The sequence below is a fragment of the Balaenoptera borealis genome (assembly GCF_965194805.1).
Source record: "Balaenoptera borealis genome assembly, chromosome: 3".
NCBI lineage: Eukaryota > Metazoa > Chordata > Mammalia > Artiodactyla > Balaenopteridae > Balaenoptera > Balaenoptera borealis.
The window spans coordinates 121,251,269-121,269,017 of record NC_138866.1 but is presented as its reverse complement, the minus strand read 5'-3'; the positions used below and the strand labels follow the sequence as shown (position 1 = coordinate 121,269,017).

The window sequence follows — 17,749 nt, the reverse complement described above, 5'->3', positions numbered from 1 at the left end:
AGAGAAAGAAATCCTTTAATGGCTGAGGAACCTGGGGGAGAGGAAGGTTCCGGCAGGTAGAGGCAGACAGACATTGGTCTGTCGCTCTCATTCTTCGGTTCATTCAGCCAGTGACATTCTCCTGAGTCCCTGGGTTCCCCGCCCTGTGCCCAGATCTGCCGGGATGGACGCAGGGAACGAGGGAAGAGGGCCGTGTCCTCGGGAAGCACAGTCTATCTACTTGGGGAGGCAGGAGTTACACAGGCAAACCTGTGAGAAGTCCATGCAGAGCAAGCCCCGTGGGTTGGTGGCAGAGAACGTAGCACAAGCTGTGTCCCTGAAGTTGAGTACGCCTGCCATGGGCTGGGCTTGGGAGACTGGGGAGGGCTTCTTGGAGGAGGAAGGGAAGGAGGACAAGTAATCGGGGTAACTTACATCCTTTTGGATGAGCTCCGCGTAGACTGTGCAGGCAGCGGAGACCAGCTCAGCAGCATCAAGGTCTATGAGGTTGTTGCACGCCTGTGCCGGGAGAAGGTGGGGCGGAAGCAGGTCTCCCCCGGGCACAGGCAGCGACCTGCCGCTTCAAGGGGACAAGGCCGCTGCTCACGGCAGTCACTGGGGCCAGCTGATCTCCCCCCCACCAGCTTGGCACAGTGCCTGAAGTTGTACCAATGGAATTTTCTCTATTGGAAAGATGGTAAATGCAGTTTTCATTCTGGGCTTTAGGGAGTCCTGAGGTTCCACCGAGCGTTTCATGGGCTTCTAGGAGGACTCATTTTATGATTGGGGTTCTCTCTAAGATGTTTTTGACAAAGGCTTCAGCTGCTTTTTAGAATTGTTGGAAAATTCCAGGTCTTTTGTCACAGGAGGACCCTAGGGCCAAAGAGTTAACTGTCAGTCTGTCAAGCCTAAAGCTTAAGAACTGTTCAGGGCCTCAGTTTCCCCATTTGCTAAACAGGGGTGATGGTGATGATGAGCGTTATGGCCTCTCTGTGTCAGGCTTGTCATGAGGCTTAAACAAGCTGGTCTCTAAATGCACACAGCACAGTGTTCGGGGCATGTCCGTCTCATCACTATTCCTGCCCAGGGGCAAAGGGGCCACTGGAGTCCAGGGCCCCCGACCCAGGGGCCTTCACCAGGGATGGTGTGGGTGTCGGGGGCCTCCAGGAGCCGGTGGGGCCGGGCCGGGCCGGGCCCGAGGGTGCTCTCACCAGGAGGATGTCGTCGCCTGTCATGCTCTCCTGCAGCACCTGCTTGCGCACCATCTGCAGCATGCTGTAGGCCACCAGCACCTGGAAGTTCCTGCAGGGCTTCCCCGTCAGCAGGACCTGCAGAGGTGGGCGAGCCTCAGCCTGGCCTGTGGCCTGACACTGCAGACGCCTTTGGGATGGCGCGGTACCCACCCACCACGTGGCCCCGTCCATCATGTCTGGGTCTTGCTGCCGACGTGCTCATTCATTCAGTCATTCATTCATTCAACCTCTGGGGTTCTAGGCATGGTGCTTGCTGTTGGGGGACTCAGAGAAAAAGCCTTCAGGAAATTCACTAGAGAGAGGGAGGGAGGAGGGAGAGAGCATGAGAGAGGGAAGAAGGGAAGGAGGGAGGGAGCAAGAGAGAAGGTGGGAGAGGGAGAGAGAGAGAGAGAGAGAATGCCAAGAATGACTGGGTAACTCTCGGTAGCATTTGAGTGGAGTTTTGGCAAAGCAACAGTTGATGGAAAGTCAACAATCCAGGGGTGTCACCAAAGGCCTGGCAGTGGTCATGGACTTGAGCATGGAGACCAGCAGGCCAGGAGGGAGGGGTGAGGTGGGGGGAGTTGATTTCTGAGGCACTGAATGTCAGGCTGAGCGGTGGGCCGGATCCTGCAGGCAGTGGCGGCCACTGGGCAGGGCAGTGACGGGCGGTGGGCGTGTTCCCGGGGAGGTTCATCTGCTGATGCCCCGGAGACTAGGGTCAAATAACTGCAGGTGCGACCTGTCCTTGGGGGCCCCTCCTCCTCCAGGGGTGAGGGCTCAGAAGAAGTGGGCGCTCAGGTGGAGGGGAAGGCCGAGGAAGAGGTGGCCGGGAAAGTGAGAGCAGAGTGAGGCCCCTTGCACAGGCAGGGTGGCAGGGAAGCCGAGCGCAGGCCAGGCTTCCACTGCACAGGCCGCGAGGCCCCTCCTGCCTGCGCTGCCCTGAGAAGGTACAGTGGTGGGATTAGATGAACAGATGGACCAACTGATGCTCTGTCATCTCCCAACAGGGCGGAAGCAGGCTCAGTGGCCCACTAAATCCCACTGAACTCCATCCAAAGCCAGTAATAAAGGGAGGCAAGGAAAAGGGCTTCCCTGCTGCCTGCCCTAGGGGTAGGGTCTATCCTCTGCCCCAGAGGAGCGCCTCACCTCCCAGAGCCTCCAGACGTCGTCGAAGGACTTGAAGGCACGTTGAAAGTAGAGGCAGAACCAGGGGAAGAGAGACTGCACGGCCCCCGCACCCTTCCCTTCTGTGGGGAGAGAAGCAGGGTGCCAACCAGGGGGCCATGGTCAGGGGAATAGGAGATAAAGCAAAGACAGACAGATGAGGCCAAACAACTGAGCTCATAAACACACTGGGAAATACAAAAACCTGGGCTGTCACTTTTCCATCTGCCCTTGGAGACTGTTTGGGGTGGATTTTCAACTGTCCAGATTTCAACCCCATCCAGATGAGCCCTCTCCCTGGGGCCCAAAGAAAAGACCAAATGACCTTGCTCCCTCTCACATGATTGGGCGCCACTGCCTTGGACTGGGTCCCGGCCCCCTCCCACGCCTGCTCTGGTTGGAGGACATGCAAGATGGCAGAGGGGCGCACTCACTTAAGTGCTCAGCAAACACGGGGTCCAGGAAGTTGATCAGGTTGTTGAGCATGTCGAGGTTCTTGCCCACCCCGATGTTGATGACACAGCTGTGCTCCTGGGAAAGATGGGTGGGAGGGAGGGAACCCCTTGAAAGCATCAGAAGAGTCGGCCTTGCTTCATCAACTCCCCAATTCTGGAGGCCCTCTGTGTGTCTGGCTCTGGGCCGGGCACGTGTCTCTGTATGAGTCTGAGTGTCAGTGTATGTGTGTTTGCAAACACACATCATGTCTGTGTCTGTGGTGTGTGTGTGTGTGTGTGTGTGTGTGGTGGGCATGCGGAGATGTCTCAGGAGTGGCTCACAATGCAGTGAGACCAGTTATTCCTCCAGACACATACCATGGGTCTGGACCAATCAGGACAAGGAAAGAGCAGTGGGTACATTGTTGCAGGGATAGAGAGAGGGATGGGGGTGGGTTCTGGGTAGCCTCTCACCGATCATGAGGACAGGCTTTCCAGAAAGGGAGTAACAGGAAGCAGCACCTTCAAAAGCCCTCCACCTCACAGTGTGGGAATACTGAGTCCCTGGGGGGCTGGGATGCAGGTCATGTGAAGGTAACTGTGGGAGACAAGACTGAAGACAGAGGCCTTGAATGTCTGGCTGCGGTTTTTGGATTTTATTCTGGAGGCTGTGGGGAGCCGTGGAGGATTTGCAGGAGCAGAGCCATGTTTTGGGAGGGGAATGCCAGGAGAAAGGTGGGCCTCACTGGGCCTTGCCAAACCTTTCACGGTTTGACAAGAGCTGGACCCAGAGCATCATTATCCCCTTCCTCAGTTCCAATGCTTGCCACCCCCCAACCAGCACACACCCCACTGGGATTGGCATTGTCTTTCCATGGGAAAAGCTCCTCTGGGACTCAGAGGGCTGCTTCAGGGCTGGAGGAAATGGCTGGGGCTGCCAATGCCTGCCTAACCTCAAGGGGTCGTTTGAGGAATGGGGGTGGTCCCTAAGCCAGGCTCAGCTCTCACCGTTTTCTGTAGGAAGAACTGGAAAAGCCAGAAGGTCTCATGATCATGTTCCACCATCAGCTGGAAAAGCATCACCATCTCATGGAAGCCCTGCTGGTACTCTGGGGTGGAGAGGAGCCAGTGAGGAGGGGCGGAGCCTGGGCTTGGGCAGGTCCTATCCCAGGAAGGAGTTGAGAAGAGGGAGCTGAAGGGAGACCCAGCCCCCTGGCGCACCTGCCTGGGTGTTGCAGACGTAACTCAGGAGCAGGATCTTCTCCAGCCTCTTTTTATCAATAAGGACATTGCCCAGGGGGTCTTTGTCATAGAGTTTCTGGATGTCGTATGCTAGGTTGGAGGCAAGGGATGGTGAGGCACCAGATCACCCCAGCAGAAAGTCCATGGGTTAGTTTATTCCCCTCATTCCAAGAGGCTAGGACCCAGGACATCCTGGGAAGGGGGCCATGAAAAAGGTACATCAGCCCACCAGCCTTTGCCTCTTACCACAACCTGAGCTGCCTGGGCTTTTTCCCACCTCCAAATCTTTGACCAGGCTGTACCCTTTGCCAGGGATGTCCCACCCCCCCACCAATTATAATTCAACCTAGTTCAAGGCCAAGGGGGGAGGAGATGTAGACAAACAGCAGAAACAACATACACCCAGGGATACACAGTGCTGGGCATCTAGGGGCAGCCAGTAGAGCCAGGCGGACAGACTAACCAAGGTTTAGCTGGCAAAATTCCTGGCACACGTCAAGGCAGCTCCCAGGAACCAGTGCACAGATGTGACTGAGGTGGGGCAGGGATGACCTCCAACCCTCCCCTCTGCCCAGCACAGCCCACCCTCCTTGGCTCACCGATGTTATTCCGAGTCTCTATGAAGTTCCGGTGCAGGTTTTCCAGGAGGGGCTGAATCTTCTCATACATCTGGCATAAGGCCTCGTAGTTCTTCCTGTGAGAACAGAACTGAGGCTGAACGAGGCAGCCTTCCCCTCCAGGCCAATCGGGGTAAACCTGAGCAGTGCCCTCACTCAGGCAGTGCCTGCTACCTGTGCTGCCTCCCCTCCCCCCGCCTCTGCCAGCCCTAACCATCCTCTGATTTCCGCCTGGAGTGCAGTGGGATGACAGGTTTAACCTCTGGCTCTGCAGTCTGACCACTGCACCTGAATCCTGGATCCACAACTTAAGTACTGGGTGTCTGCCACTAGGGTCAAGACTTGGGGATATCCCCAGCTCTCTCTAAGCCTCAGTTTCCTTGTCTGTAGAATGGGGCTAACACTAGCACCTATGCCTCAGAATTAGAAGGACTGGATGAGACAGTGTTTTGTGCCCATCATTAGAACGAGCTTAGGTGGTATCGTGGGTTGAATGGTGACCTCCAAAGATAAGTCCATGCCCTAGCCCCTGGAACCTGTGAATATGACCTTATTCGGGAAAAGGGTCTTTGCAGGTGTATTTAACTGAAGGATCTTCAGTTAAATACTGTGTTAAGGTTAAATCTTTAACTTTGAATCTTCTCCACCTCAAGAAGGCCGCACAGGCCGAGGGATGGCTGGGCTGGGCTGGGCTGGGCTGAGCTGGGCGGGGGGGACAGCTGGGAGGTGTTGGGATCCAGCTCAAGTGAGCAGAGTGAGGACTGGTAAACATGGCCGGGCTGGGGTGCAGGGTCGGGAGTGGGGATGGGGGAAGGTACCGATGCCCCCCTGTATGTGGGCCCCCTGTATGTTGGCAGAGCCATGGGGATTTTGTCTCTCAGAAAGAGAAGTCCATTTGAAGGAAGAAGCCTGAACCTACCAGGCTGAGGTGGGCATCCCCTCCCACCTGCACTGCCACCCACCCTCCCCTGACAGGATCTGGAATGTTCTACCTCCTTGTGCTGTCCACCATGAGCCGCTCATCCTGGGAACTCTGCCATGAGTAGTAGCCCGTGAGGAATTTCCAGGCTTCCGTCCTCACGAAGGGGTGCAGACCCTGGGGAGGGGTGGAGGTGAGAGGTCGTGGGCCCTCCAGATGCTTGCCAAAAGGGCCCCTCCCAATGCCATGCTTGCCCCCTTGCCTGCCCATGTCCCCCAGTTCCAGGGTGAGGCCAAGGGTAGCTTAGGACCATACCCTTTCCAGGATGTTAACACAAATGAAGTCTCGTGACTTGGCCAAGTGACCGTTCTCGTCAAAGAAGCCATCCCATTCCGTCTTGTCAATGGGTGGTTTTCTCTTCACCTGGCAAGGACAACCACCTCAGCCCTCTGTTAGGAACCTTTGGCTTTTCTTTAAGTGTGATTTTTAAGTGATATACTCTGGATTTTGCAATGTGAATCAAAGTTCACAGCCTCTGATTCACTTTTGGAAATTTATCCTGAGGAAATTACTGAAAATATATAGAAAAACGCTGTATGCACAATCATTTTCATTGCACACTACTTACCAAAATGAAAAATGCAAGCACTCTCTAACTGTTGTGCAATAAGGGAATAGTTAAGTAAACTATGGTTTATATGCTTAATGGAATATTGTGAGGCATTTAAATTGATGCTTACAAGGAAAGAATAATAATCTGGGAAAATACAAATGTTAACGGACAAAAAGCAGAAAACAAAACTGTATATTCAGTATCTACTCTCTCTGTGTACTATACTCCATACGTCTGTTACATATTATAAAAACTTCACTTTATATACTCTTAGAGTGAATTAACCACTATAAAAATCCTGTTAGAAAAGACTGAAAAAAAACTCAGCCATAAAAAGGAACGAAATTGAGTCATTTGCTGAGACGTGGATGGATCTAGAGACTGTCATACAGAGTGAAGTTAAGTCAGAAAGAGAAAAACAAATATTATATTATATTATAATATTATATTAACGCATGTATGTGGAACCTAGAAAAATGGTACAGATGAACCGGTTTGCAGGGCAGAAGTTGAGACACAGATGTAGAGAACAAATGTATGGACACCAAGGGGGGAAAACCGCAGTGGGGTGGGGATGGTGGTGTGCTGAATTGGGCGATTGGGATTGACGTGTATACACTGATGTGTATAAAATTGATGACTGATTAAAAAAAAAAAGAGAAAAGACTGAAAAAAAACCCTGAAAAAACCCACCTAAAAACAAAACAGTTATTATCTTTGAGTGATAGGATTATAAGTAATTTTCCCCTTTTTCTTATATTTTCAAACTTTTCTATAATAATATATACTGCTTTGATAATGGAAAAATATAAAATAAACACTAATTAAACACATCCACAAGCTCCATTTTAGCTTTCCTAAAAGAGTAGAACAATGCATCATAAGGAATGGTTTCTGGTTTACATCAGGGGTGTGTGTGTGTGTGTGTGTGTGTGTGTGTGTGTGTGTGTGTTGGGGGAAAGTGAGTGCAATGCATGCAAAGTAATTTAAAATGCTCATAAAACAATAATTAGGAGTTGAATTCCTGTTGGAACAGGGGAAGATTCCTAGGAGTCTTGTATTGGAGAGAATATCTTGAAATGCCACATTGCAGACTTGAAAGTGTGCTGATGGACAGAGCTTGGCAGGTGACTAGACATATCTGATGTAAATACTCCCAACTTCCCATTAATATATACCTGAATATGCACATGTGTGACTCAAATTTAAATTTGCATACGAGTCACCTGAGGATCTTCTTAAAACACAGATTTTAACTCAGAAGGTCTGGGGTGGGGCCCAAGATGACACATTTCTAACAAGCTCCCAGGGGATTGCTGATGCTGGTCCACTGACCACATGTGTAGAAAGGTGTTAGAAGTAAAACAGCACTGGATATTAAAAATTAGAGCCCACAGGCCCAAATTTGGGATAATTTCCACTAACTCCATGGTCTATTGGGATGGATTGAGCAATACACTTTAATGACTCATACATGTTCCATCTTCTGAACCAAAATAGGACATATGGGCCCTAGAAGGTACAAAAAATCTTGGCCTTCGCCTAACCTTGGGAAGCAGGGTCTGCCCTGATGCCGTGTCCCAACTGCATAGGCACTGTCATCTGAGCTGAGCAGAGCCAGGCTTCTGCCCCCCTGACAGCCATCATGATCTCCCAACCTATACTCAGAGACTGCAACACTCAGCAGGAAGTAGAAGGGAACAGGCAGAGCGGGGCTGTGTCCTGGGATCCTTAATTGTAAAAGGGAATGCATGAACTTTAGGAATACATTTCCTTATGAATTTTAGTCAATTGGTCAATTTCTACAGTAAAGACAGTTGTGATTTTGATGGGGATTGCATTGAACCTATAGATCAATTTGGGGAGAACTGATAACATTATTGAATCTTCTGGCCCATGAACACAGTATATTTCTGCATTTATTTAGGTCTTCTTTAATTTCTTTCAGCAATATTTTGTGGTTTTTGGTGTGTAGGTTATTCATGTATTTTGTCAGATTTATCCCTAAATGTTTCATTTTGGGGGATGCTACTGTAAAAGTGTTATTTTTAAACTTCCAACTTCCAACTCTTCATTGCTAGTATATACAGATACAGTGGATATTTATGTATTGATCTTGTATCCTACGACCTTGCTAACCTCACTTATTAGTCCTAGTAGCTTTTTTGGTGTATCCATAGGATTTGTTATATAGGCCAATGATCAGCAATCTACAACCCATGGGCCAAATCAGGCCTCTAATCTGTTTTTTTAAATAAAGTTTTATTGGCACACAGCCATGCCCATTCACTCATTTGTTGTCTATGGCTGCTTTCATGCTACAATGGCAGAGTTAAGTAGTTACAACAGAGATGTATGGCACACAAAGACTAAAGTACTTACTATCTTGACCTTTACAGAAAAAGTTTGCCAACCCTGACATAGATGATCATGTTATCTGTGAATAAAGGCAGTTTCACTTCTTCCTTTCCAGGCTGGATGCCTTTTATTTCTTTTTCATGTTTTATGCACTGGCTAGAACTTCAAGGGCAATGTCGAAAAAAAGTGGTAAGAGCAGACATCTTTGCTTTGTTCCTAATCTTAGAGGAAAAGCATTCAGGCTCTCATGATTTGGTATGATGTTAACCATAGGCTTTTTGTAGATGCCCTTTATCAGGTTGAGGAAGTTCCCTTCTCTTCCTAATTTGCTGAGAGTTTTTATCAGGGATGGATGTTCTGCATTTTCTGAGATGATCATACGGTTTTTCTTTCTGTAGTTTGCTAAAATGGTAAATTATATTGAATTATTCTGAATGTTAAATCATTCCTTGGATAAACCCCGCTGGTGATGTATTATCCTTTTAATTTTTTAAATTTTAATTTATTTTAATTTTAATTTTATTTATTTATTTTTGGCTGTGTCGGGTCTTCGTTGCTGAGTGCGGGCTTTCTCTAGTTGTGGCGAGCGGGGGCTACTCTTCGTTGCAGTACGTGGGCTTCTCATTGCGGTGGCTTCTCTTGTTGCGGAGCACGGGCTCTAGAGCACAGGCTCAGTAGTTGTGGCGCACGGGCTTAGTTGCTCTGCGGCATGTAAGATCTTCCCGAACCAGGATTCGAACCTGTGTCCCCTGCATTGGCAGGCAGATTCTTATCCACTGTGCCACCAGGGAAGCCCCTGTATTATCCTTTCTAGACATCATTGGCTATTATTTACTACAGTTTTATTTAGGATTTTTGCATCATTGTTCATGAGAGATATTGGCCTATAATTTTGCTTTCTTTTAATGTCTTTGATTTTGGCATCAGGGTAATGTTGGCCTAATAGAATAAGTAGGGATGTATTCCTGCTTTTCAATTTTTTAGAATAGTTTGTATAGAGTTGGTATTATTTCTTTCTTCAGTATTTGGTATAACTCACCAGTGAAGCCATCTAGGCCTGGAGTATTCTTTGTGGAAAGATTATTAACTACAAATTCAATTTTTTATTAGATTGAAGGATAGTGTCAGAAGAAATTGTTTTATTTTTTACTTTTAAAATTAGAGATTTATAGGAATAGGACATTATCCTTTTAATTCACTTTATTATTTTTTCATTTTTTATTTTATTTTTTTGGCTGTGCTGCACTGCATGACGGATCTTAGGCATGCAGGATCTTAATTCCCTGACCAGGGATCGAACATGCCCCCTGCAGTGGAAGCACAGAGTCTTAACCACTGGACCATGAGGGAAGTCCCTCTAATTTACTTTAAAAAATACAAACAAACCATACAGGAAACAACAAGGAATCAATAAACGCATAAAGCATAAAAATGATAGAAATCCAAAGAAATCAATTATGGAAATAAATGCTTACATTCCCTTATTAGTTGTAAACACTTAAAAAGCACTGATGATAGTCTAAGCACTTCATACTTACCAACCGTCTAATCTTCACAGCCACCTATGAGGTAGGTGAGGTTGTTACACTGGTTTACATATTAGGGAACCAGAGCCCTAGAGGGTTAATTAGCATATTTGAAGTCGCACAGTAAATATCAGAGCTGAGATTTGAACCCTGAGCTGTTTGTTGCAAGAGTCAGGGTGCTTAACCCCAACGCCATGCCACCAGGCAGTGTAAAAGACAAGAAATTTCAGTTTGAATAAAAAATATACGCCCTACACATGCTGTTAACAGAAGGTATACCTTAAAATTAAATGCCATAGAAAGATTAAGAAATAAATGATGAACAAAGTTATGAAAAAAGGGTTGAACACAATGAAAGTGGCAAAGTAATCAAAGTACTATGCACAGAACACTATAATAAAAATATGGCATCAACATAATAAGGCAGAGATAATCAGAAACATCTCAAGAAGGCATCTGCTGAGTGCTCGGATAATTTGCATTACTAAACCTCTACCTGCAACAATTGGCTATCTGCCTACTTTGCCGTGGCTGAATTTGTTTATAAAAAGCCACTGACTTCTCCTTCCAGCAAACTCCACTTCTCTCTGCCCAGCCACATCCCTGAATCTCCCCAGACCCAAGCAAACTACGGGCCACCCACCAGAACATTTAAGACATTTGCTAGCAAGCAAAGGACAAGCACAAAAAGCCTGACCACCTGCAGAGGGCTACAGTGATGTGTGTGTGTGTAGGAATTTCCACAGGAAGTCCCCTTCCTCTCTTCACCAGTACATCCACACCTCCTGTCTATGCCTAAGATCCGTCATGCAGTGCAGCGCGGCCAAAAAAATAAAATAAAAAATAAAAAAATAATAAAGTGAATAGAATCTGCATCTGGGGTCCTTCAAAGTAATGGAGGTGGTCATCTCAATGGCCACTCAAATCCATCTTCATCCTCCTATATTCCTCCATTCCTTGCTCCGCCAACCTATTAACACCCTGCCCACAATCTGGGTACAATGACCTAGTCATCCAGGAGGAGACCCTGGTAGTCCTTGAGGTGCTGGGTACTCTTCAGCTCTGCAGTAGCACCTTTCCTAGTCCCCTGGGAAGGTTACTGCTAGGTAGGGCAGGTGTGGAAATCTCCTCCCACCTTTGTGGTGTGCCTAAGCAGGTTAAAGCTCTCCACGGGCAAACCTGGGGAAAGCTTGGCCATGCTTCCTCTGGAAAAGGGGTCCAGAAGTGGGAGCCTTAAGTGGTTCAGCCTCTCTAACAGCTGCTAGCGGCCTTGGCTACAGGCATACATCTTTCCACTCTCCTTCCCCCTCTGCATCACTGGGTTTAAGAATTTTCTCCAGTATTTGTTAGTAAAATAAGAAAGCCACTGGAGGATAAGGAAAACTTTCTATGAGGGCTTTTGATGCTGTGTTCCTCTGAATACTCATAGCAACAGAGCCATCAATAAAGCCTGAGTTCATGTGAGGGACAAGACATACTCCCAACAGTAACCATGTCAGTGATTCTTACCAAGGGGAGAGGGGGTGGCCCAAGGAGGGCAGGCATATTAACAGTAGAAAGCTTGGGGAGGATGTGTGCAACTTGAAAGTTATCTGGGTGATTATTAGCAACCCAGGTGTGGAGGGTGTATCATCAGTATAGCATAGTTAGCTTAAAAATAGCTTAAAACAACAGTGGTTCTCAAAGTTAGCTGTGCGTCAGAATCACCCAGAGGGCTTGTTAAACCACAGATCGATGGACCCCACCCCCAGAGTTTCTGGTTCAGAAGATCTGGGGCTCAAGAATCTGCATTTCTTATAAGTCCCCATTTGATGCTGATGCTGCAGACTCAGGCACCACTCTTGGAGAATCACTGATTTAGAAGATGGACTCCGCAGTTTGGGTTTAAATACCAGCTCTGCCACTTACTAGCTGTGGGTCTGTAGGCAAGTTGCTTAGTCCCTAGGCCTCAATTTTCCCATTTATACAGTGAAGATAATAGCTTCATCCACCTCATAGAGTTATGATGAGACTGACTATAAATAATGCATTTAGAACAGTCATTGTACCTAATAAATGCTATATGACAGGTTGTTATTTTATTATTATCCTTCTCTAACTTCAGATAAATGAAGAGAGGTATAAAGAAAATTCAAATCAAGGCCTCGTGATAATCTGCAATAGAGCAATAACATTTAAAACTCCGGGAGAGAGAGGCCTGTTTTGCATTTCTGCTTTCTTATGTATCACTCTCTAAATCACTATGATTAATGAGACTTGAGATTGGTTAAGGTCATTATAATTAGTTACTATGATTTTGAAAAATATACTGTATAGAAAATTTTATGACTGAGGCTGAATTCAAATGAATAGTGTAGCATTAATCGGACGCGGAACCGCTTACTAACAAAAGCATTACTGCCACCTGGTGGCAGCATACCAAAATTGTTGGCAAAAACACCATGGAAAATTTATCAGCATCTTTAAGACAACTTGCAGACCTAGACTCATTAAAGTTAGAATGTCACATATGAGGAAAAAGTAACACTGGCTTAGATAGAAGGGTAAAAAAGAACCTGTGTTTTTCAGTCCTGTTGTTTGTAATGATGGTGAGATCAAGGTTTAACCTACGCTGCTCCACTTTCTAGGCCAGCTCAGGGTTCTAGTCCTTCCTACCCAACAGGGGAAAATGGCCCTAATGCAAACCAGAGTTGGGGAGGGAGGGCCTCAGAGCTGATGAAGAACACCCACCAGGATGAAGGAGGCCGACTGCCTGGCAGAGAGGCTGTTTTCAGGAGAGAGGGTGGTCATGGCCCCTGCTAGCTGTCTTCAAAGCAGCCTCTGACCAGAGCTCACTTGGAGCCCTAAGTGATGCTTTAATTAAGCAGGGGAAGATGATCTTCCTTTGTGTTGCATCCCCAGGAGGAACTTTAATTAAGCAGGGGAAGGTGAGCTTCCTATGAGTTGCATCCCCAGGAGGAACTGGGCCTATTCTGACCTCCCATACTTGAACAGAGCCAGCCAGTGTGTGTCACAAAGCCCCTGGAATCCTCATCACAATGACCTTGGAACATGGGAGCACTCAGCTTTAGAGGTTAAGACACACCCAAGAACCAAGGGGACTAAACCTCCCAGTCACCCAGGAAAACTATAGTCCTTTCAGGATGTCCAGTGGGGGTTGGGATCAGAGGACATGCAGACCAGTGTGCTGGGCTGGTCAGGGAGGGCTTCCTGGAAGAAGTGAACCAGGAAACCTTTCTCTCTATCTCGGGATCTCCCTCCTCTGGGCTCCCTTCACTTGTTATCCCGCCAGACTAGTACCGAAACCTGGAGAACACCTAGAATGGGAACTTTAGATTTATTGGGTGCCACTATCAGAAACTCAGAATCAGAATGTCTGGGCTGGGGACCTGGGGAACTGTATTTTTTGAAAAACTCCCTGGGTGACTTGGATTAGGTATTTGGATGGTAGCTTCAAGGGGTAGAGATCAGTTTCATTTATCTTTATATCTAGAACGCAAAATACAGTGCCCAAGTGACTGAATGAATAAGTTAATTAAAGAGTAAATGAAGCTCTTAAACCTCATCTTACTTTCCTTTCTGTATATATTAGAGAGATTTCTATATATGCCCCATCTCCCCTCCTACCCTGAGTTCTTTTAGGCCAGGGTCAATGTCTGATTCTTGTGCTTTCCTCTCCTAGTGCCAACCCCACCTCCTGGCACTTGGTAGGTGCTCAGTATTTGTTGAATGAATCAGGAACTGGCTCCTCTCGGCTCCAGCATCACCAGTTCTCCACCTTAAGCGTTGCTTGCATTTCTACTCAGGTCTCGGCCATTAAAGCCATCTGGCTCTAAAGCATCCTTAGTCATTAGGAGAGAATAGTAATTAGACCAACCAAATTGGAATCAGGAGCTTGGAGCTGGAATTTGGACTCTGACCTCAAATTTGGATGTTCCCCCATTCTGAGCCATGGATCCCCCAGCCATGAAATCAGAATACAGTCAACCTCTGGCTTGCACATCCTTATTAACATAGTGAATCAGCATCCATATGGAAGTCTTCAGTGGACACAATTCACTGTCTCATTTACTGTTACTGTTCTGCTAGCTTGTGGCACTGCAGGAGGCCTTTTAAATCGAAACGCTTTATTCTCTGCCTCTCTCCACTATTCCATCCCAACCTAGGAAAGCGTGACAGCCTCTTCCCCTTGATCTGCTGCCCCTAGGTCTTCATGGAGCAGGAGGTGGGGCGGCTTTGAGTAGGGGAGGAGTGGAATAAGGACGGGGCAGCCTCTGACAGCAGGATGCCTTCCCTCTGAGTCTTCCAAAGCAAATGTCCGGAGCAGCAGGCATGGCGAAGGCATTACTCACCATTTGGGATTATCTATGCCTCTTTTCTTCCATATTAACAATGTCGACAGCTGAGAATTAACTGTAATGTTGCCCTAAGAAGCTGAGGATCAGGCAGGGAGTTGGAAAATCTGAGTGCTAAATCCAAAGTGGCTTCTAAAATGAACATGATGGGCATAGGTCATCTATTGAACTTCCTTTCACCTCTGGCTCCTTATCTGCAAATTGTAGATAATAACCCTTCCCCAAATTAGCCAGTAGAGTTTAGTCATATTACAAAAGCCTCATAGCAACCACATGGAGGCTTAATATTCAAACAGAATTGCAGGACCCTGCGCTGAAGCAAGAAGGGTTTTGATCCCTTTTTCTCCTTTTTCTGATTCTTCTAAGGGGTTTACGTGTGTCAATCTCATTTTCTCCAGGGCCGAATGGTCCTTACCATGTCCATGTATTTGCATAATTGCCCAAATTCTTTAGATTCTCCTGCATTACTTTTCTTTCATTCGTTTCCCTCTCCCTGGTGGGGACCCAGTTTTCTGCTTTAAATTTCTGTACATGGGGATTCTTCAGGGCACAAGAGTCCCAGATTTTAACATATTCTTCTTGGTATTAGAGTGTGGGCAAAGGTTGGAGAGATTGAGAGTTTGCATTAAAGTCCTGGGAGGGAGCAAACCTCCTAGCCCGTCTTTTCTCTGAGGACTCCAGCTGTCCATGGGCTGCCTGCCGGCGCTGTGGTGGGCAAGAAGGAGGGCAGACTTGGAAGAGGGAGCTACTGTGGGAATCTCCTCGTTCCCCCACCAGCCTACTGATCTATGCCCTGCTCTACACTACATATTTATTTGCAAGTTGTAATGCTGATCTGTGGTACAGTTTTTCTGAGTTTCTTAACCAGAAGAAGTAGGCAAGGGAACCCCAATGAGACTGAAACATGCTTCAGTCTCCTGCATGGAAATGGGGAGAGGTGAGAGGTGCCTGGGGAAGACTGTCTCATCTCAGACATACAGTGTTCACGCATGAGAAGGCTCGTGGGCTTTGGTGCCAGGAAAACCCAGGTTCAAATTCTGACCCTGCCACCCGCCCATCATGTGAACTTGGTCCCACCTGTTGGGAAAGGCCATCTTGTGCATGCCATCTTTCCACCCCTGCTTAGCCATGTACGAGTGGGCCTTGAGCCTGGAACACCTCCTTGTCAAGAGGTAGGGAGCCGTCTCGGGCTGTGCTGGATTTATCACCTCGTGTGGGGATGTCTTTCCCTGCTCTAGATTCAGCCTATGCTCCTTTGTTCTGCTTGAGTGTGTGCGTTGCACAGCACCTGGCCAATCCCAGCGCTGTATCTCCGCCTGGCAGGGAGGGAGGGGGCTCTTTGTGAGGCCCTGGGGCACCAATGCCTGCTACTGAAGCTGATCCTGCTCTGTCGCTTCTCCATGTGAGTAAAGCACTGTTCCCTCCAGTGCGTGTGTGAGTTGTGTCTTTCTTGGTGGCCCTGACACTTGCAGACCACGGAGCGGGTTGACATTCTGGGATGCTGGTGGCAGGCATTGCTGTGCTATTTGCTCTCCTCCACACAGCGGGACTCCTCCCCTAGAGGTAGTAACAGGTGTCATTTGTTTAACACCGTCTCTTCCTCTTTCTGAGTCTCAGCATCATATGTCCCGGGGCAGGGGGATGATAATCCCTCATGGAACAGGAGGGTAAGTGAAGCAGCGTGTGTAAAGAGCCCGGCATGGGCTGGGAGCCCAGGGCACAGGAGTGGTCATGAACCTCGGCATCACCATTAGTATTACCAACGCCCAGGACATGTCTGTAAAAATCCCTATGAACTAGACTTGAGTCAAGATGCCATTGCTTCCACGAGGCTTGCAAGAACATCCGTTCAAGTGTTCAAAGATCCTGTGAGCCAGACAGTTTCCGTTTCTCTGTCTTTCTCCAGGAACCTGAGGACCACAGTTGCTATAAAAGCAGGGTGAGGCCAGTATTAGAAACTGAGTTCAGTTCCCTTCTTGTGAACACAACACGACACAACTCTGTGAAATGTGATGCGCCAGGTCCCTGTAACAATTAACAGGTAGCCCCCTTCAAAGGACACCTACCCATGACTGTCTAGTCTGGGGCATGCTACTTCTTGGTATAAATTATATGCATTCTGATTTTATTTCACTGCAAAGTGCAGACAATCTTTTATGCTAAAGCAGTACTTTTCTCTTTGCCCCTCCCTGTGGGGAACCAGGATAAGTTTAGATTTTCGGCAGCAGGTTTTCTGCCCTCGCCTCCACGAAGTGCGGTATTTCTGACAGTGCTGGAGACAGCTGCACGTCATGTGTCACTAACGGGAGGCGAGCAGAGGGCTGGGGGGCTGGGGGTGGAGACGGCTGTCTTCTGAGCCTGTGGTGGTGGAATTCCCCAGAGCAATAGCCAGCCCAGCCACCTGAAGTCCCCGGAGCTAGTTGGAGTGCCACGGGGTTATTTGCTGCATTTGGGGCCATCACCATCATCTTGGGAAGCCCTCACTTGCTCTACCCTTCCCCTCAGTCAGTTGAAGATGACACCTGTGTCACCTTGAATCCAGTTATCATGCACGCCAGAAATACCCCATAGGAGCAACTCTGGGTAGAAGCCACTGCAGTCAGCAAAAGAGAGGCACTCAGCCCTGGGCAGCTGAGTCCCCACGAGCTCCCTCCTGCTCTGAAGGGGTCTTGCTCCTTAGGGGTCCTCGTCGTGGTTCTCCCTGACTCCTGCCCCCCAGCCGTGGGGCACCACCAAGCACAGGACTCTGATTCTCAGTGAGACCAGGCTGCGTTTTTCATGCTGCCCCATCTACTGCTCATTCAGCCCCCAAAAGCCCCCTCTTGTCCCTGGACATCCCGACCACAGCTGCCTTTTATAGGGCACTTGCTATATACCTCAGGGGAGGTGCTTCATATACGTCAGTGCCAACCTTGACCACCCTGTGAGGGCAAGAGAAGTTACTTGCTTGGGATCACCCAGCTAGTAAGTGGGGAGCCAGGAACCTCCTAGCTCTGCCTAGCCTGGCTACCGGCCAGGCCAGCTCTGCGTCACATCAAGCTGCCTCCCTCGTCCTGTGGGCAGAAGGGGGCATCTTTGAACACCTTGCTGGCTCAGGGGTCTGTGAGCCCAGAGCCCAGTGGGGAGGAGGGAGCTTGTGTTACCTCCTTGTCCAGACTTTGAAATAGTCATTCAATCCAAAGCAGAGTGTGTGGTGATGGCTGGACGAGACAGTGGGGCAGTGTTACAACCTAGCATGAAAGAGGATGGAGAGAGTGAGATGGAGAGGAAAAAGGACAAGGAATTCCAGCAAACTCCAGGGACTGCT

The 17,749-nt window shown here is 48.2% G+C and overlaps 1 protein-coding gene and 1 long non-coding RNA gene across 2 annotated transcripts in view; one reads left to right on the top strand and one right to left on the bottom strand.

Annotated features, from left to right (window-relative positions):
* Positions 1-17,749, top strand: part of LOC309626338 — a 131,022-nt gene that overhangs the window by 27,220 nt on the left and 86,053 nt on the right. The gene's annotated exons all lie outside the window — the stretch shown is intronic.
* On the bottom strand, positions 8-17,204 carry TBC1D21 (TBC1 domain family member 21). The gene is given in 11 exon segments (XM_082386932.1): positions 8-498; positions 1,191-1,307; positions 2,361-2,461; positions 2,813-2,909; positions 3,821-3,921; positions 4,034-4,144; positions 4,654-4,748; positions 5,634-5,659; positions 5,663-5,767; positions 5,906-6,013; positions 12,818-17,204. Coding segments are annotated over 11 exon segments (1,203 nt in total). The 5' UTR covers positions 12,878-17,204; the 3' UTR covers positions 8-216.